The sequence below is a fragment of the Bos grunniens genome, chromosome 26 (assembly GCF_055505025.1).
Source record: "Bos grunniens cultivar Pamir isolate PY7600 chromosome 26, Bosgru_T2T1.0, whole genome shotgun sequence".
NCBI classification, from domain to species: Eukaryota; Metazoa; Chordata; class Mammalia; order Artiodactyla; family Bovidae; genus Bos; species Bos grunniens.
Window position 1 is genome coordinate 11,699,880 of NC_141190.1, and position 19,058 is coordinate 11,718,937.

General features: G+C 38.2%; 2 protein-coding genes across 11 annotated transcripts in view; one reads left to right on the top strand and one right to left on the bottom strand.

Annotated features, from left to right (window-relative positions):
* PANK1 (pantothenate kinase 1) overlaps positions 1-3,012 on the bottom strand; it is a 104,352-nt gene extending 101,340 nt beyond the window's left edge. Inside the window, exon 1 of one of the 2 annotated variants that reach the window (XM_086378503.1) lies at positions 2,694-3,012. The gene's annotated coding sequence lies outside the window, so the exon portion shown is untranslated. Of the gene's footprint in view, positions 1-2,542 lie in introns of both variants that reach the window. The other variant, XM_086378504.1, reaches the window with a different exon arrangement.
* Positions 3,013-3,063: 51 nt separating this feature from the next.
* The window catches only part of KIF20B (kinesin family member 20B), an 84,711-nt gene continuing 68,716 nt past the window's right edge, over positions 3,064-19,058 (top strand). For 3 of the 9 annotated variants that reach the window (XM_086378490.1, XM_086378494.1, XM_086378496.1), the window contains exons 1-5: positions 3,064-3,180; positions 9,102-9,270; positions 17,238-17,324; positions 17,425-17,544; positions 18,415-18,553. In XM_086378490.1, the coding sequence (XP_086234616.1) occupies positions 3,158-3,180; positions 9,102-9,270; positions 17,238-17,324; positions 17,425-17,544; positions 18,415-18,553 (538 nt within the window). In that variant the 5' untranslated portion in view covers positions 3,064-3,157. Of the gene's footprint in view, positions 3,245-9,101; positions 9,271-17,237; positions 17,325-17,424; positions 17,545-18,414; positions 18,554-19,058 lie in introns of all 9 variants that reach the window. The other 6 variants (XM_086378492.1, XM_086378498.1, XM_086378491.1 and 3 more) reach the window with 3 other exon arrangements.

A 19,058-nucleotide genomic window follows, 5' to 3' on the forward strand; every position in this document is an offset into this window, starting at 1 on the left:
TTTGCTTACATAATAGTACAGTTTTTATATACTTTTGCATCTTTTTTCTTCACTGAACAATACAAATATCATTTTATTCTAAAACATCATTGAAGTGCTTTAAGCCAGAGGCTGACATGATCATTCCCACCTGAAGCTGGTTTTGCTGCCCTATAAATAATGGAGAACAGGATGTGAAGCAGGCGACCAGCTGGAGGCTATAGGGGTCTGGGCAATGAAAAGGGAGGGGAGCATTTTATTTCACTTCTAACAAAAAAGTGCAACAGATACATTTGTTTATGAACTGGATGAGAGTGGTGAGGGAAAAGGAGAGCTCAGAGATGATTCCTCCTCATGAATAACTAGGTAGATGTGTGGTGGTGTCATTTACTGAGGCACAGATTAGGGAGGAGAGGCTTCACGTTTTGCAATGAAAAATCACAATCCCATATTGAATATGCCAAGGCAGAGATTAACAGTAAACAAGGAGAGGGTGACCTTTTGCTGGCCCAGAAGCCAAATGAAGAATGTTTCAAGGCTGAAACATTTAACTGTGTGGATGAAACAAACTGTGAGGAATACTTCTGGGAGCGAGAATAAAATAAGGCAGAAAATCCACTGGTTCTTGTATTTATCCTGCCCCTATACCTGGGTGCTTACTCCTCTCTTTTTTTTAAACTTATTTGACATCTAATAACCCTTGGAAATCCAGATTAAACACTACTTGCTCAGGTTCCAGTGACATTGTCTTTAGAAATGCTCTAAACATTTTCTTCAAAACACTCAGTACAGTTGTAATTTCTCAATTATTTGTCTTTGCAATTTTTTGTCAATTATTGGAATATAACAGTGACAGACTTTTATTTTCTTGGGCTCCAAAATCACTGCAGGTGGTGACTGCAGCCACAAAATTAAAAGATACTTGCTCCTTGGAAGAAAAGCTATGACAAATCTAGACAGCATACTAAGAAGCAGGGACACCACTTTGTTGACAAAAGTCCGGATAAAATTATGGTTTTTCAAGCAGTCATGGACAGATGTGAGAGTTGGACCATAAAGAAGGCTGAGCATTGAAGAACTGATCCTTTCAAACTGTGATGCTGGAGAAGACTCTTGAGAGTCCCTTGGGCAGCAAGGAGATCCAACCAGTCAATCCTGAAGGAAATCAACAATGAGTTTTCATTGGAAGGACTGATGCTAAAGCTGAAGCTCCAATACTTTGGCCACCTGATGTGAAGAGCCAACTCACTGGAAAAGACCCTAACGCTGGGAAAGACTGAGGACAAGAGAAGGGAACAACAGAGGATGAGATGGTTGGATGGCATCACCGACTCAGTGGACATGAGTCTGAGCAAACTCCTGGAGACAGTGATGGGCAGGGAAGCCTGGCATGCTGTAGTTCATTGGGTTGCAAACAGTCAGACATGACTGAACAACAAAGCTCCTGGAGGGTTAGGGTCTGTTTTGGTAGCTCTCCTCCACTGTCTCAGTACAGCCTAGTCTAGTGTGTGGTACTTAGCAGGTTTTCAATAAATATTTGTTGAACAATAAATAAATGTAGCACCTGGAGGGCCCAAGAGTTGGAATCAGTAACAGCTAGTAAAAAGCAATACAGGCATTATGAGGTAAAGACTGGAAGTGTAGATTTTTGGGTAGACTTGCCTGAAGGGGTAATGAAGAGTTTGACACAGAGGCCCCTAAAGACTTAAGTTCCAGCCCAAACAGTAAATTACAGTTTTATTTGATCATCTGTGCTTTCTTCCCTTTCACATCTACTTTCTCTGCTCATTTTTACTCCTGGCCTTGCATCCCTTCTTTACTCCAAACTGGCTCACCACAAATATGATTTTGTGGGGAAAGAAAGCAAACGGAATGAGACAGTGGGAAGTTAGAAAGGGAAGCGGGGTAGGTTATGGGAAACATAAATGTAGAAAAAGAAAAAGAAAGACAATAAGCTCAACAAAACAGTTACTATGTTACAAATGCTGCTAACCAAATAAAACAGTGGAAAATAAGATCACATGTGAGAGGGCAGGTCTTGAAGTCATCCAGCTGAGTTTAAATTCCTAGTTCCACCATTAATAGCTGTATGCCTTTGAGCAAATTATTTAATCTTGAACTCAGTTTCCTAAAAATCTATAAAAATGGCATAATAACAGTTTAAAATCTATAAAAAGTGCATATTAACAGTATCCACCTCATAGGGTTGTTCTCCAGATCAGTACCATAACCAGTTTTAAAGTGCTTAGGACCACGGCTGGCACAAGGTAAATGCTCAGTTAACGTTAGCAGTTACTTTTCTTTAAAATGAAGCACAGCACGCAGAGATGGCCCAAGTAGTAAATATTTGTCATATGACTGTAATAACACTGCACCAAAAGAAAAGGATCACTTTAAGATAATCAGAGACGATGTACTGGCACTTACATTTGAGCACTGCAAAGACCTTACCTGTGCATGCAAGATAGGTAGCTGCTTTATATTTTCAGAATGGCAAAAACTAGCAAACAAACCCACAAAGAGTGAAGAATGCTTTTGAAAATCTTTTCTGAGAAAAATGTACCTTGTCCATGAGGGCGCCTATGGACAACAGGTAGGATCATGAAGCGAAGGAAGTGAAGTGACCTTCTGGGTGCGGGCAGCGCTCATTCTAAGTTACTCTTTAGAAGCAGAGCCTGTCCCGGTCCACAGTGAAAAGGCCTGCCATTTCTCACCTGGTCCCTAAGGGAGTCGCGGAGTTAAGTGGAGTGGCAGCGGCCTCACTTCGGGGCCTCCGCTACGTCTTTATTGTCTCCAGATTGGAATCCGAGATCCGCAACGCTGCCAAGAGAGGGTGGCACCCACCGCAGCCAGGAAGCAGCATCCTACCCGGCTTGGCACGCGGATACCCGCGGGAAGCTCCGCCCACTAGCCGCTCTCCAGTCTGCTTCCGCCCATTGGTCGCTCGGCATACCGAGACCCGCCCCCAAATTTGAAAGCTTCTCCCGGGAGCGGAAGAAAAATCCACAGAGAGAGACCGCGGCGCTCCAACGCGTCTTTCCGGAAGCTCCGCCCACTCCCAGCGTTCAATGCGGGACCCTGGCCGCCATTGTTTGAATTTGAAAAGGGCAATAACTCAGTGCTGGTCGCGGGTGGGGCTGGCAGGGTAACGTTTGCAGGTGAGGGCCCGAGGAAGGAAATGGGGGACTCCATACATACCAGGTGAGGTGAAGAAAGGTCTCAGACGGTGTGAGTACCTTCCGACCGGGCTCAAGACGCCCCTCAGGTTACTGTCGATACGTGGGGCTCCGGGTGCTCTGTGGAGGGCTGAACCATTTTACTAGAGTTAGGGTTTAAATCTGGTCTCTGCCGTTTCAGTCCATGGGGTTGCAAAGAGTCGGACACAACCGAGCGACTGAACAACAACAACAATCGCCGCTTATTAACTCTGAGGCAAGGCAAAGTCTTTAGTATCTCTGGGCCTCAGTTTCTTCATCTGTTAAAAGGGCTTAATTATAGAACCTACCTCTTCCGCCTCTTACGAAGATAAGGATAATGTGTAAAACTGTTAGAAACAGTGCCATTGGTATAGTAAGCACTATGTATTTGCAAGCCTTAGTATTTTTATTATTGTTACTGCTGCTTTGAGGATCAGGCCTCCTTTGCCAAATCTGGTGTCCTGTATCCCCAAGGTGAGCATTTTGCTCGGCAAGTGGCTTGGTCTGTTTTTAGGGCAGTCGGGGGCTCGATGTCTGTGCAGTTATTTCCAGACTGCTACCGCCGGTGCCGGGGCGCTCCCTTCTTGGTCTTTGCAGTGCGGAGCGAAAGGGGGGGTGTGTGGCGTGTGTGATGACTGCAGTCATCTCCACCCACCCACCCTCACCCCCGGTTTGGAAGGTTTCCCCCATCTCATTATACTTTTTGGTTCAGTAATTCCTGCTTAATGTCGCTCTCTAATATTCCTTACTGGAGGGCTAATTGACAGAAGGTCGAGCCTTATGGGTTAGTTTGTTTTTAATCCCCAAGCTGATCAAATTCAGGTTTGAATCCGTTCTTAAAACAAGCATTACCCGGAAACAGCCTTAACTGTGTACATTTTATTAAATGTCCAAGACCTGAGACTTCAGGTTGCAAAATAATGTAAAAGACTCATAAGTTAATTGTAAAGACTTTTTTTGACTGTATTTTGTGGATGACATGCGGCAACCTCAGTTAGTAATCAGTCTTCGATCATGAAATCTCATTGGAGAGACGAAAAAGGATACCATTTCTCAGACTTGGGAACAGCCTTCCGCAATGAGGTCTTGAACCTTGCTGTTGGCTAGAGATAATATAGGACCAAAAAAAATTTTGCGCATAGAGAATTTTATTTATTATTTAACCCACTTAACCCACTATACAAGGAGTCTTTATCACTGCCTAAATCTCTGAATTTGTTGTAGGGGTACAGAGTAGTATAAGATAAGGTCCTTGCTCTCATTTCTAGTCTAATTAGGGAGGCCACACATCCATAGAAGTTAACTACAAGTACAGGAAGTGACAATGTATCTCTCAATTTTATGATTGTTAAGGGGCAGTTTATTCATGAAAACTGAACATAGAAGCAAGCACAAACAACTGTAACATTTTTTTTTTAAGGAGGTACAATATTTTTTTTTAACTTAGTAATTTCATAAAAGATGTGTCAACATTTTTTTAAGCCAAAAATTAATTGAAGGCCAAGAATGAAGGTTACTTTCCAGTTTCCTGGGCATTTCCATGAAACTTGAGTTATGAAATGTCAAGCCATTACGTTCATGTTTTTGTAAACTTTTCCTCTGTGTTCTACATCAGTGGTTTTTATTCTATCAGATACGTTTTCTTTCTAATTTTCACCCATAAATTAAATATTTGAAATATTCTATCAAACTACATTTAAATACTTTTCTCATTTTGATTACATCACTGATACAATGAAAGCAAAAAGCAATAAAGATTAAACGTGCTTAATTGTATGGTTGGTTGATGTAGTTTGCTGGGTTTTGTTGAAGGTAAATGTATAGTTTCTTTAAATCTTTGAAGTTTAGGAAAAAAGAGAAACAGCTTTGTATTGAGTTTGGGGGTTTCAACGCTGATCAAGGAAAAAGATACCACAAGGTGGCAGTAACACACAAGGGTCTTTACCAGGTTAGCACTTGGACAGGACTGCATGCTTGGAAAGCTGCCCAAATCGTGAGACTTCTCGGAGACTAGAGTGAAGGGCTACCACCTAGAAGGGGAGGGTAAGGAATTGGAGAGAAGTGGGAATGATAGCAGAGGGAGCTCAGTATAAGTGTCCTAGCACAGTAGGGAGTCTGCATATCTGAGAACTTCAAAGGGCAGCAGTGGCTTGGGGTCTTTATTGTCTTGGATTTTGTCTGTGGCTAGCGGATGGTTGAGTGCAGTTTCATGGAATGTGCAAACCAGATAGGCTCTAAATGGCTAAAACTAAGATTATTTTGGCTATGTATAAAGCAAACAGATGTATAAAAATTTGAGTTTGACACCTCATTGGTTTTTTGAACTAACGTTGCCAGCCTGCTGTGAAGAAGTAAACAATTCAGGGCCAGTATATGGGGACCATCTTTGGCTCATTTACTTAATGCCTGTGGATGCCCGTTACAAGTACCTTCTTGAGCCAGGAACCCTATTGGCAGTGACTGTTCTGAGTATATCATAATATTCAAAGAATATGGTGCTCTCTCCATTTCTCCCTAATATTGTGCACCTAGTGGATTCTCAGTAAATATTTGAATGTTAATATTTTATCAGTGAAACTTACCTCTACATTTGTCTTTAAATTTAGCGAGATGCTTAATTTAGTTGTAGTAGTTTCAATTCAGTTCAGCCCTTCAGTCGTGTCCGACTCTGCGACCCCATGAACTGTAGCACGCCAGGCCTCCCGGTCCATTGCCGACTCCTGGAGTTTACTCAGACTCATGTGCATTGAGTCAATGATGCCATCCAACCATCTCATCCTCTGTTGTCCCCTTCTCCTCCTGCCTTCAATCTTTCCCAGCATCAGGGTCTTTTCAAATGAGCTAGTTCTTTGCATCAGGTGGCCAAAGTTTTAGAGCTTCAGCATCCGTCCTTCCAATGAATATTCAGGACTGATCTCCTTTAGGATGGACTGGTTGGATCTCCTTGCAGTCCAAGGGACTCTCAAGAGTCTTCTCCAACACCACAGTTCAGAAGCATCAATTCTTTGGCGCTCAGCTTTCTTTATAGTCTAACTCTCACATCTGTACACAACTACTACGAAAACCAGAGCTTTGACTAGACAGACCTTTGTCAGCAAAGTAATGTCTGCCTTTTAATATGCTGTCTAGGTTTCTTCCAAGGAGCAAGCGTCTTTTAATTTCATGGCTGCAGTCACCATCTGCAGTTATTTTGGAGCCCAAAAAATAAAGTCAGCCTCTGTTTCCATTGTTTCCCCATCTATTTGCCATGAAGTGATGGGACCAGATGCCATGATCTTAGTTTTTGAATGTTGAGTTTTAAGCCAACTTTTTCACTCTCCTCTTTCACTTTCATCAAGAGGCTTTTTAGTTCTTTTTCGCTTTCTGCCATAAGGGTGGTGTCATCTGCATATCTGAGGTTATTTCTATTTCTCCCGGCAATCTTGATTCCAGCTTGTGCTTCATCTAGCCCAGCATTTCTCATGATGTACTCTGCATATAAGTTAAATAAGCAGGGTGCCAATATACAGCTTTGATGTACTCCTTTCCTGATTTGGAACCAGAATGTTCCATGTCCAGTTCTAACTATTGCTTCCTGACCTACATACAGATTTCTCAAGAGGCAGGTCAGGTGGTCTGGTATTCCCATCTCTTTCAGGATTTTCCACAGTTTGTTGTGATCCACATAGTCAAAGGCTTTGGCATAGTCAGTAATACAGAAGTAGATGTTTTTCTGGAACGCTCTTGCTTTTTTGATGATCCAGCAAAAGCAATTTGATCTCTGGTTCCTCTCCCTTTTCTAAAACCAGCCTGAACATCTGGAATTTCTCAGTTCACGTACTATTGAAGCCTGGCTTGGAGAATTTTGAGCATTACTTTACTAGCGTGTGAGATGAGTGCAATTGTGCGGTAGTTAGAGTGTTCTTTGGCATTGCCTTTCTTTGGGATTGGAATGAAAACTGACCTTTTCCAGTCCTGTGGCCACTGCTGAGTTTTCCAAATTTGCTGGTATATCGAGTGCAGCACTTTCACAGCATCATCTTTCAGGATTTGAAATAGCTCAACTGGAATTCCATCACCTCCACTAGCTTTGTTCATAGTGATGTTTCCAAGGCCCACTTGACTTGGCATTCCAGGATGTCTGCCTCTAGGTGAGTGATCATACTATCGTGATTATCTGGGCCGTGAAGATCTTTTTTGTATAGTTCTTCTGTGTATTCTTGCCACCTCTTCTTAATATCTTCTGCTTCTGTTAGGTCCATACCATTTCTCTCCTTTATTGTGCCCATCTTTGCATGAAATGTACCCTTGGTATCTCTAATTTTCTTGAAGAGATCTCTAATCTTTCCATTCTATTATGTTCCTCTGTTTCTTTGCATTGATTGCTGAGGAAGGCTTTCTTATCTCTCCTTGCTGTTCTTTGGAACTCTGCATTCAAATGGATAATATCTTTCCTTTTCTCCTTTGCCTTTCGCTTCTCTTCTTTACTCAGCCTTCTCAGACAACCGTTTTGGCCTTTTGCATTTCTTTTTCTTGGGGTTGATCTTGATCCCTGTCTCCTGTACAGTGTCACAAACCTCTGTCCACAGTTCTTCAGGCACTCTGTCGGATCTAATCCCTTGAATCTATTTGTCACTTGCACTGTATAATTGTAAGGGATTTGATTTAGGTCATAACTGAATGGTCTAGTGGTTTTCCCTACTTTCTTCAATTTAAGTCTGAATTTGACAATAAGGAGTTCATGATCTGAGCCACAGTCAGCTCCCAGTCTTGTTTTTGCTGACTGTATAGAGCTTCTCCATCTTTGGCTGCAAAGAATATAATCAGTCTGATTTCAGTATTGACCATCTGATGATGTCCATGTATAGAATCTTGTGTTGTTGGAAGAGGGTGTTTGCTATGACCAGTGCGTTCTCTTGTCAAAATTCTACTTCTTTCTGCTTCATTCTGTACTCCAAGGTCAAATCTGCCTGTTTACTCCAGATATTTCTTTTTTTTTTTTTTTAACTTTACAATATTGTATTGGTTTTGCCATACATCAACATGAATCTGCCACAGGTGTACACGTGTTCCCCATCCTGAATCCCCCTCCCGTTTCCCTCCCCATACCATCCCTCTGGGTCATCCCAGTGCACCAGCCCCTACTCCAGGTATTTCTTGACTTCCTACTTTTGCATTCCAGTCCCCTCTAATGCAAAGGACATCTTTTTTGGGTGTAGTAGTTTACTGGTAAAGTATTCCATATTCTATTCCACATTCACCTGTAACATATCAGGTACTGTTTTAAATACATTCACATCTTTTTTTTTTTTAAGTCATGCCTCATGGCTTGCAGAATCTCATTTCCCCAGCCAGGAATTGAACCTTGGCCCTGGCAGTGAAAATGCTGAGTCCTAACCACTCAACCACCAGGGAATGCCCAGTACTTTACTTTTTACTTGTATCGTTTGGAAGAATTCAGTTGAAAGTAATTGTCCAGATAACCGAATTTAACTCCTAAATTATAAAACATTACAAAGTCTCATATTCTTTAGAAGACACTAAAAAAACTAAGCACAAGGTTATATTTATTACACCTTCTTATCTGACTTCTGAGAGCATTTCAGACAGATTGAATGTTTTATACTATCTTACTTTGTAGATTATCTTCACTCTTGAAATCTCTTTGGATGAATCTACCTACCTATAGGTTGGATCACATGAACAGTAGTGGTAGGCAGTGTCCAATATTAGTTGATTCAGAATCTGTAAATAATCTGTTCTTTTGTCTTTTCCATGGCTCATTATGTTGGAATAGTAATATCTTTCTTTTGGAAAGATAGTAGATGCAATAGTAATATGTTTCTTTTGAAAATCTAGTTTATGTGGCAAGAAGTAGCGGGCTGGACTCATAGACTTTTTAAACTATGGATGGTTTATATGCTGATATATTGAGATTTTCTAAAGACGTTACTGTTATTCTTACAGAATGGAATCTAATTTAAATCAAGATGGGATGTCTAGACCATCTTATGTTTTCAGTGCTGACCCACTTGCAAGACCTTCAGAAATAAATTTTGATGGCATTAAGCTTGACCTCTCTCGTGAATTTTCCTTAGTTGCTTCAAGCACCGAGGTAAGTACAAGAAAAGTATTATGTTGATTGTCGTGATTGAGTGTTAATGGACGTGTGCACACATGCACACATACACTTTTTGACAGGTACGACTAAAGACGAGCTTTCCAAACCTTGTAGGTTTAAGACAGACTTATCTCAGTAATTTTCTCATGGTGCCCTAAATACAGAACAGTTGCTTTCCAAATAGTAGGTGCAGACAAGTTAATAACTATTTATGCCTAACCTAGTAGCCATTTGAGAAAAAATTAAATGAAAAAAGAATTTTAACATCCTTCTTCACTAACCAAAGGTTACTTACTGATGGGTTATGTGTGCCTTTTGGGTGCTGCACAATTTCTCAAACTTTGCAATCAGATTAGACACTGCCACCTTCGTTTCCTTTTCTTCATTGTTTTGGGGTTGGACTTGCTTTTCATCACAACAACCACTGAGAAATCCAGCTTCACTAAGATATGACTTTATCAAAAGAAGTAGTGTGATCCAGTGTTGAAACCAAATTACTTCATGGTTTTCAACATGTGTCAAGTATTGGTATGGTTCTCTCAAAAATGTCAAATATTCCACTATGCCCCCGGGAACTGCCCTTAGTTTAAAAAATAATGCAGATTAAAAAAAAATTAGTAGTGTTTAAGAAATAAACATTACAAAGTTTCTACCACCCTACCTGTTACTATGTTTGCTGTGTTTATAGACCTTTTCTTACAAATGTACTTTCATTGTATTTATATTCTCTTTATTACAGATTAGATTGTTAACTTTGATGCCTTAGAGATGTACTAACCCCTTTTATAAAGACAGATGGAGTGGATATATGCATAGGTATAACTGATTGACTTTGCTGTACAGTAGAAACTAACAACATTGTAAATCAACTGTATTCTTATAAAAAAAGACTGAACTCTAATTAATGGAAACTGTGTACTTTGGGTTATAATGACATGTAACAAAGTTACCACTCTGGTGTGGGGTGATAGTGGGGGAAGCTGTGCTTGTGTGGGGACAGAAAGTATATGAGAACTTTGTACTTCCTCATGTACTTTCTCTGTCCTCAGTTTTGCTGGGATTTTAAAACTACTCAAAGTGACTTTGTTTTGTGTGTGTGTGTGTGTGTGTGTGTGTGTGTGTGTGTGTGTGTTATGTAAGTAAGGGGTCTAGGAACTGACACTAGCAAAAAAGGCAGACTAGAATGCTCCAAGTCCTCATTTCCCCCATGAAACATTAAAACAACAACAGTATCTAGAGACTAACTAAAATACCTTTATGAGAGCTCTGAAAAGCAAAAATGCACACCAACCATGTGAATACCCAATTAAAAAAAAAAAAGCTATGAAATGGTAGGAAAAAAAAAAAGGATGGAAGGGGAAGAGGGGGTATAGGAAACATAGATAAAAGAAAAGTAATTATTTAATACCCATTTCATGTGTCAGGCTCTTTTACTTTAGCTGATTTAATCATAAAAGAAGAGAGGAAGAGATGGCCTGTTTTTGTACTGCTCACAAGCTGTCACTGGTTTTTGCAGTTCTAGATGGTTGAAGAAGAAAAATCCAATTTCATGACATGAAAGTTATATGAAATTCAAATATTGATTGGTTTACTTATTTTCTAGGTCTTCTAGGTCTGCTTTTGTATCACAGTGGCATTTGCTTGCTGATGGGCACATGTGTTTATAGTGTCTGGCTATTACAAACAAAGCTTCTATGAAATTTTGTATACAAATCTTTGTATGGATATATGTTTCCTTTTTTTCTCCCCCTTGGATGAATACCTAGGGTTGGAATGACTGGATCATTTTTAAGAAACTACCAAACTTTTCCAAAGTGATATAGCATTTTATATTCCCGGTAACAATGTGTTAAGTTCTTCCACATCCTCACCAACCCTTGGTGTGGTCAGTCGGTTTGTTTTTAAATAGACTTCATTTTTTAGAGGAGTTTTATATTCACAGCTAAAATGAAGAGAAGATACAGTGATTTCCCATATTCTCTTTGCCCCCAAATAGCTTCCTTCATTACTAACATCTCCCACCACAGAGGTACATTTGTTACAATTCATGGATGTACTTTGACACATAATCACTCAGACTGGTTACAATATAGTTACATTATGGTTTATGCATGGTGTTACACATTCTATTGAACAAATGTGTAATCACATGTATCCATCATTATGGTATTATAGAGTGTATTTTCACTACCCTGAAATTCATCTGTTTCACCTGTTCACCCACCAACATTGATCTTTTAACTATCTCCAATGTTTTGCCTTTTTCAGAATATCATATTTTAATAGTTGGGATTATATGGTCTGTAGCCATTTCAGATTGGCGTCTTTCACCTAGCAGTAGGCATCTAAGATTCTTCCATGTCTTGCCATGGCTTGATAGTTCAGTTGTTTTTAGTTCTGAATTGTATTCCGTTATAAGGATGTTCAGTTCAGTTCAGTTAAATTGCTCAGTTGTGTCTAACTCTTTGCGACCCCATGAACTGCAGCATGCCAGGCTTCCCTGTCCATCACCAACTCCTGGAGCTTACTCAAATTCATGTCCATCGAGTTGGTGATGCCATCCAACCATCTCATCCTCTGTCGTCCCCTTCTCCTGTCTTCAGTCTTTCCCAGCATCAGGGTCTTTTCCAATGAGTCAGTTCCTTGCATCAGGTGGCCAAAGTATTGGAGCTTCAGGTTCAGCAATCGGTCCTTGAAGCGAATACTCACTTCTTTAGGATGACTGGTTGGATCTCCTTGCAGTCCAGGGGACTCTCAAGAGTCTTCTCCAACACCACAGTTCAAAAGCCTCAATTCTTCAGTGCTCAACTTTCTTTATAGTCCCCACCTCTCACATCCATACATGACTACTGGAAAAACCATAGATTTGACTAGATGGACCTTTGTTAGCAAAGTAACGTCTCTGCTTTTTAACATGCTTTCCAGGTTGGTCATAGTTTTTCTTCCAAGCAGCAAGCGTTTTTTAATTTTATGGCTGCAGTCACTGTTCACAGTGATTTTGGAGCCCCCCAAAATAGTCTCTCACTGTTTCCATCGTTCTGAATTATATTTAGTTCTAATTTTAATTTAGTTTATAATTTAAACTAAATATGTGTAAGTATATATTTAGTTTATAATTTTAATTTAACTTTTGTTTATAAGTTTAGTTGTGAATTATAATTAGTTCTGAATTATATTCCATTATATGGATGTACTGTGGTTTATTCATTCACCTATTGAAAGACATTTTAGTTACTTCCTTTTGGGGAACTATGAAAAAAACTTTTATGAGCATTCATGTGCACGTTTTCTGTGGACATAAGGTTTCAGTTTCTTTGGATAATTACCAATGAACGTGATTGCTAGATTGTATGGAACAAAAATATGTTTAATCTTGTAAGAAACTGTTAAACAGTCTTCCAAAATGGCTGTAACATTTTGCATTCTCACCAGCAGTGAATGAGAATTCCTGTTGATGCACATCCTCACCAGCATTTGGTTGTCAGTGTTCAGATATTAGCTATTCTAATAGATGTGTAGTGATAGCTCATTTTAATTTGCATTTCCTTGATGACGTAAAGTGTGGAGCATCTTTTTATATGCTTATTTGTCATCTGTATATCTTATTTGATAAGATATCTGATAAGGTCTTTGACCCATTTTAATCAGTTTGTGTTCTTATTACATTTTAAGAATTCTCTATATATTTTGGCTAATAGTCCTTTATTTGGTATCTTTTTGCACATATTTTCTCCCAGTCTCTGGCTTGTCTTATCATTCTCTTGATTATGTCTTTTACAAAGCATAAAATTAGTTTTAATGAAGCCCAGCTTATCTGTTACTTCTTTCATAGATCATGCCTTTGGCGTTGAATTAAAAAAGTCGTTACCAAACACAGGATCATCCAGATTTTCTAGAATTTTAGTAGTTTTGCATTTTACATTTAGGTTTGTATTCTTTTTAAGTTAATTTCTTTGGCGGGTGTGAAGTCTATGTCTAGGTTAGTTTTTTGCATATGGATGTCCAGTTGCTCCAGCACCACTTGTTGAACAGATTGTCTGCTCCCTCGTGTAGCCTTTGCTTTTTTGTCAAAGATCAACTGACTGTATTCATGTTGATCTGTTCCAGGGCTCTCTTCTGTTCCACTGATTCGGTTCTTTTGCCACTGCTACACTATCTTGATTACTGTCGCTTATAGTATGTCTTAAAGCTGGGTATTGTGAGTTCTTCATCTTTGTTCCTCTATTTCAATTTCATGTTGGCTATCCTGAGTAGTCTTTTTATTTTTAGTCATTCTAATAGGTATGTATTGATAATCTAATTGATATTTGCATTTACCTAATGACCAAAGATGTTAAATATGTTTTCATGTACTTATTTGCCCTCTGGGTGTCTTCAGAGAAATGTCAATTTAAATCTTTTGCCCATTAAAAGAATTTTTTTTTAATTTTAAGTGTTCTTTATGTTCTCTGGATACATCTGTCTGTCAGATATATCCTTTGCAAGTATTTCCTCTATGGCTTGTTTTTTCATCCTTCAACTGTTTTGGAAGAGAAGTTTTAAATTTTGACGAAGTCCATTTTACCAGTTTGTTCTGTTATGTATTATGCTGTTGATGGCATATCTAAGAAATCTTTGCTTAAGGCCACAAAGGTTTTCTTCTATGTTTTCTTTTAGAAGTTTTTAGTTTTATATTTAAGTCTGTGATCTCTGACCCATTTGAAATTAATTTTTCTATACAATGTGAGATATGTATTCAAATCGCTATTTTTAAAATTGTATATAGATATCCAATTGTTCTAGCACAGTTGGTTGAAAGAGCTATCGTTTCTGTACTGCGTTTCCTTTACAACTTTGTCATAAATCAAATACTCTTGTATGTGGAGGTTTATTTTTTAATACTCTATATATTCTGTTTCATTTATGTATCTCTCTGGCTGTCGGTACCCCACTGTTTTGATCACTGTAGCTTTAAAATGTGTTGAACTCAGGTGGTAGTGTTAGCCCATCAAATTTCTTCTTTATCAGAATTGTTTTGACTGTTCTAGGAACTTTGCATTTATCTATGAATTTTTAAATGAGCTTGTCAGTTAATCCCTCCAAAAAAACTTCCTGGGATTTTTTGTTGCGTTTGCATTGAATCTATAGATCAGTTTTGGAAGAATGGATTGGATATCTTAACACTGAGTCTACCAAATAATGAATGAGGCATATCTCCGTTTATTTTGGTCCCTTCTAATTTCTCTGAGCAATGTTTTTAATTTTCAGTGTATGGTGTTCCTGATCTATTGTTAAGATTTTTCTTTAATTAGTTTATAATTTTTGAGGTTATTGCAAATGGTATTTTTTTTTTAATCAAATTCTGTTTCTTCCAAGCATATACAGAAACGTTACTTTTTGCATATTGGTCTTCTATCATACTACATTGCTGAACTCATTTAATAGTTCTGGTAACTTTTTTTAAGGTGTTGTCATATTTTTAACATATAAAAATGTAGATGTTCATGATGTCTGTGAATAAAGACAATTTTATTTCTCCTTCCCATCCTTTCCCTCTTCCTTTTTCTTCTCTTCTTCTTCCTCTTCCCTCTCCTTCGCTCTTTCCTCCTCTCCCCCTCCTTTCAACTGATGACTTAGGCTAAAACATCGAGAACCTCTCATATAGTGTTGAATAGAGGTGGTGAAAGCAGAAATCCCTTTGTTGTTACTCATCTTGCAACTCTTCTCTGATTCAGTCTTTTGTCATCAAATATGCTGTTAAGTATAGGTTTCTTATAAGTGCTCTTTATCAGGTTAAGGAAGTTCCCTTCTGTTCCAGTCTGCCTGTAATTCTTATTATGAATGGATGTTGAATATGTGTATCAAATTCAAGTCACTCATATGCACTTCTTTTGCATCTAGTAGTGATGAAAGTTTCTCATTTGTTCTTTTAATCTACTAATTGATTTTTGAATGCCAGCTTGACCTTGCACTAGGATAAACTATTTTTTGTTAGGATATACTTTCCTGTTTTATGTATTAGCTAATATTTTGTTAGGGAATTTTTGCCTCTCTTTTTTCCTGACAGGCAACTTTTTTTCAGATTATATTAAAACAATTACATGTCAATAATAAGAAAACAGTCTAATAAAAATGGACAAAAGATTTGTACAGATACTTAACAAAAGAAGCTATACATAGGGTTAATACAGACATGAAAAGGTGCTCAACATCATTAGTCATAGTCAGTTCAGTCACGTCCTACTCTTTGTGACCCCACGAACTGCAGCACGCCAGGCCTCCCTGTCCATCACCAACTTCTGGAATTTACCCAAACTCATGTCCATTGAGTTGGTGATGCCATCTAGCAATCTGTTGTCCCTTTCTCCTGCCTTCAATCTTTCCCAACATCAGGGTCTTTTCAGATGAGTCAGCTCTTTGCATCAGGTGGCCAAAATATGGGAGTTTCAGCTTCAACATCAGTCCTTCCAATGAACACCCAGGACTGATTTCCTAAAGGAAGGATGGACTGGTTGGATCTCCTTGCAGTCCAAGGGACTCTCAAGAGTCTTCTCTACCACCACAGTTTAAAAGCATCGATTCTTTGGTGCTCAGCTCTCTTTATAGTCCAACTCTCACATCCATACATGACTACTGGAAAAACCATAGCCTTGACTAGACGGACCTTTGTTGACAAAGTAATGTCTCTGCTTTTTAATATACTGTCTAGGTTGGTCATAACTTTCCTTCCAAGGAGTAAGCGTCTTTTAATTTCATGCTGCAGTCACCATCTGCGGTGATTTTAGAGCCCAAAAAAAGTGAGGTCAGCCACTGTAGCCATTGTTTCCCCATCTGTTTGCCATGCAGTGATGGGATGGGATGCCATGATCTTCGTTTTCTGAATGTTAAGCCAACTTTTTCACTCTTCTCTTTCACTTTCATTAAGAGGCTCTCTAGTTCTTCTTCACTATAAGGGAAATGCATAAATTAAATCCACAATCAGATACCACCCTCACACCCACTAGAAGGGTGATAATGAAGAAGACTGGCCCCACCATCCACTGGTGAGTGTACAGAGCAACTGACATGTTTATCCACTGTTTGTGGGAATAGAAGATGGTACAACACTTTGGAGAACATTTTGCCTTTATCTTATAATTATTAGGGATATTGTTCTGTAATTTTTTCTGAGGATATCTTTGTCAGATTGTGGTATTCAGGTTATGTCAAACTCAAATTAATTGAAAGGTGTTCTCTTTCCATTTTCTTAGAGTTTGTCTTTAATTTGTGTAATTATAATCTTAAATGTTTGAGAGAATTTACCAATAAACTACCAGGTTATTGCAAATGGTATTGGTTTTTGGAGGGTTTGGAGTTTTTATATAGGATTATTTTGTTTGAATATAAGTTGAATTTCTTTAATAAGTATAGGGTTATTCAAATTTTCTTCTTGTGTCTTGTTTGGTGAATTGTGTTTTTCATGTAATTGTTTTCTTTTTACTTTTTAATATAAAGCATTTCTTTAAAATTATTTTTAAAAAATGAACTAAGCTAATTCCTTTCTTAAAGGAAGCAGTAAGGAGAATATAATACACCAAAATAAATAAATAAATAAAAAATGCATGATGGTCTTGAGCATTTGGGTTAATTGAGTATTCTGGGGACTTGTGATTTACTCTACTCTTCTATGTTTTAGTGACTTTCAGCCCTGTTATTTGTATTGGTTATAAAAGTTACAGTTTTATGCCAAAGAAGCATATTGTAAACTTTAAATATAAATATAGAAGGCAGGGAAAATTGAATCTTCTCTGGCATTTTTGTTTTTTTTAAAACAGATTTGTTTTTCTTTAAACAAATATAAAATGGATGAAAACAGAAGAGTCACTGTTTGCTTAGAGGTTTTGTATAATCTCAGATTATTCTATAACAATCAGCCACTTTAAAGAAAGGTGATCTCTGAAACTCTACATTTTGTGTCTTTAAAATATTTTCTCCTTTTTAAGGCAAACAGTTCTGAATCTAAAGATTATCTCCAAGTTTGTCTTCGAGTAAGACCATTCACACAGCCAGAAAAAGAACATGAGTCTGAGGTTGGTGCTGAATTTAATTTTATAGTTTATTTCCATTAAGTGAGCACAATATCATCATTTTAATGTACTTGTTGTGGGTTTTTAATTATTTGTGTTCTAGGGCTGTGTGTATATTCTGGATTCACAGACTGTTGTCCTGAAGGATCCTCAGTATACTGCCCTTGGTCGTTTAAGTGAGAAAAGCTCTGGGCAGATGGCACAAAAATTCAGTTTTTCCAAGGTAGGTACCCATATGAAACTGAAAATTTTTCTTTTAAGATAAAAAGACTTGGCTTGAGCTAAATTGCTGCTGCTGCAGCTGCTAAGTCACTTCGGTCGTGTCCAACTCTGTGTGACCCCATAGACGGCAGCCCACCAGGCTCTCCCATCCCTGGGATTCTCCAGGCAGATACAGTGGAGTGAGTTGCCATTTCCCTCTCCAATGCATGAAAGTGAAAAGTGAAAGTGAAGTTGCTCAGTCGTGTCCGACTCTGTGCGACTCCATAGACAGCAGCCCACCGTCCATGGGATTTTCCAGGCAAGAGTACTGGAGTGGGGTGCCATTGCCTTCTCCAAAATTGCTACCTAATTGTATATAATGAACTCTACGCACCTGTGCAACTCCATAGACAGCAGCCCACCGTCCATGGGATTTTCCAGGCAAGAGTACTGGAGTGGGGTGCCATTGCCTTCTCCAAAATTGCTACCTAATTGTATATAATGAACTCTACACACCTTGTGCTTATGAAACTTAGATCTTAGGTTCTGGTATTTTTTTCTCAATGGTAGGGCTCAACTTTTAGGTGTATAAACATATAATTGGAAGTGAATAAATCATTGTAAAAATCTTACAGTCTCTTTGTGGTTGGTGGAAATGTTCTTTTAACAGTTTAGATGAAAGGTTATTGGCTGGATCAGATTTCTATCGTGAAAACTTTTGGCAGTAGTTAAACTAGGAATTGTATCTGTTGGGATTGGGGATATGTCAACTCTAAGAATGAGTCTTGTAAGACAGATCTTTTAAATATTAAAAATATTAAAGGGTAGAACTCATGACTATTAATTAACTTGAATTTTCTAAAACTACTTGTTTTAAAAAATGCTTGTTTAGGTTTTTGGCCCAGAAACTACACAGAAGGAATTCTTCCAGGGTTGCATTCTGCAGCCAGTTAAAGACCTCTTGAAAGGACAGAGTCGGCTGATTTTTACTTACGGGCTAACCAATTCTGGAAAAACTTACACGTTTCAAGGTAAATGGTTTTATTTTTGGTAGAAAGAAAAAAGGAAGCCCTAATATTTGCTCATTTTCATAATACTTATAGTTATGTTTCCATTACCTTGCAAATTTGCTCTGTTTTTAATAGTAATAGCATATTGAATGTGTATTGCCCATGGCTTTTAAATCAGATTGACTTAATTTGTAAAACTGCTTTACCCATATGATAGAGAATTAAAGATGATGAAAACTTGGGAAAAGGACTGATGTAACATAAGGAATTAAGCAAAGAAAACCAGGGAAACACTTTATATTTTATTTTACTTTTATACTTTGTGATAATGAATGATAGCCAGTTTTAAAATCGGATCTGAATGTAAAATTTCAAGTTTTACATCAGACTAATAGCTGATAAATGTCAGTTATACAATGAAAACCAAAGTGATGGAACACTGAGTAATCTGCAACTTTCCTCACTTTTTGTCTTAGCTTTTTACTCTTGCCTATTGGTGGTATAAAAGGAGTCTTGGTAGCTCAAC